We start from the raw sequence: 1,266 nt of genomic DNA, 5'->3' as shown, positions 1-1,266 counted from the left end.
GGCGCTGGCGGGCAAGGGCGGCGAGGGCGGCAGCGCGATGTCCCCGCGGGCGCCCGCCGAGGCGCCCGCCCTGCCCGCCCTGGCGCGCCGCCTCGGCCACCACCCGCCGCAGTCGCTCAACGTGGGCAAGCCGCTCTACCAGAGCATGAACTGCAAGCCCATGCAGATGTACGTGCTGGACGTGGAGGGCGGCAAGGAGAAGGGCCGCGTCAAGTGGAAGGTGTTCAGCAGCGGCGCCGTGGTGGGGCCGCCCGAGACCAGCCTGCACACCGTGGTGCAGGGCAGGGGCGAGCTCATCATCTTCGGCGGCCTCATGGACAAGAAGCAGAACGTGAAGTACTATCCCAAAACCAATGCCTTGTACTTTGTGCGGGCCAAGAGATAATGGGGCGCCCGGCGCCGCCGCTCGCCCCGCTCCGCCCGCTCTTCTTTCCAAGCCCCCGCGCCGCTCAGGCCGCCCTCGCCGCTGTGAAGGAGCGGGCGCCAGCCGAGCAATAAAGGTGCAAAGCGAAGCCGTGAGCTCCCCCCGCGCCCCCTTCCCCCCTGGAAGGACCATCCGCCGGGAGCCCCGAGGCCGCTGCCTAAGCCAAGGAGACCCCGATATCCAAAGATACCTGAAATCTCCCGGCGCCGCCAATCCCATCAGTGCTCCCCACGATGCCTTTTATTTTTGGGGAGGGGGGGACACGCAGTGCTGCTCTCTGAGCCCTTTGTCCCCCGCGCAGCCCCTCGAGCAGGAGGGAAGGACAAAACCCTGCATGGAAGCGCCCAAACCCTCAAGATCCAGGTAGGCAGCGCCCGCCGCAGCCGATCCCGATCCCAGCCCCGCTCCGGATGGAGCCGGGAACCATCCCTCATCCGCAGCCAAGGAGGGGAAGAGCGGGCGCTTCCCCCGCGCCCTGGCAGTACCATGAAGTGGCCCCCTTTTTTTATAGATCTCTTATAACATTATTATAATATAATAATTAGTGTGATAATTCAGCTATTATATTATAATAATTTTTTTTTTAAGGTAACACCTTTGTTTTCCCCATGCGGCCACTGAGTTTTTGCCAGGCTGGCCCAGCGCTTCCTGCAAAGTTGCACCCGGAGCCTCTGCTTCCCAAACCCTCCTCCGGCATCGGAGCTCACAGTTGTCCACGGGGGAAATAAAAAAGGGCCCATTTGGGCAAAAAGGCACTGGGGGCACCCATGGATGGAGCTCGGGAGCGAATTCGGGGGATATTTAAATCTGTGTAAAAAAAGATTATTTTCTTTTTTCTCTTT

The 1,266-nt window shown here is 61.1% G+C and overlaps 1 protein-coding gene across 1 annotated transcript in view; it reads left to right on the top strand.

Moving 5' to 3' along the window:
• FBXO42 (F-box protein 42) overlaps positions 1–427 on the top strand; it is a 16,084-nt gene extending 15,657 nt beyond the window's left edge. The window contains exon 10 of the mRNA XM_026053564.1: positions 17–427. Coding sequence (XP_025909349.1) covers positions 17–385 — 369 coding nt within the window. The 3' untranslated portion in view covers positions 386–427. The remainder of the gene's footprint in view (positions 1–16) is intronic.
• Positions 428–1,266: the final 839 nt, after the last annotated feature.

Source organism: Nothoprocta perdicaria, unplaced genomic scaffold, assembly GCF_003342845.1.
Source record: "Nothoprocta perdicaria isolate Ctin4 unplaced genomic scaffold, notPer1 scaffold_117, whole genome shotgun sequence".
Classification (NCBI taxonomy): Eukaryota; Metazoa; Chordata; class Aves; order Tinamiformes; family Tinamidae; genus Nothoprocta; species Nothoprocta perdicaria.
This window is presented reverse-complemented; position numbering and strand designations above follow the sequence as displayed.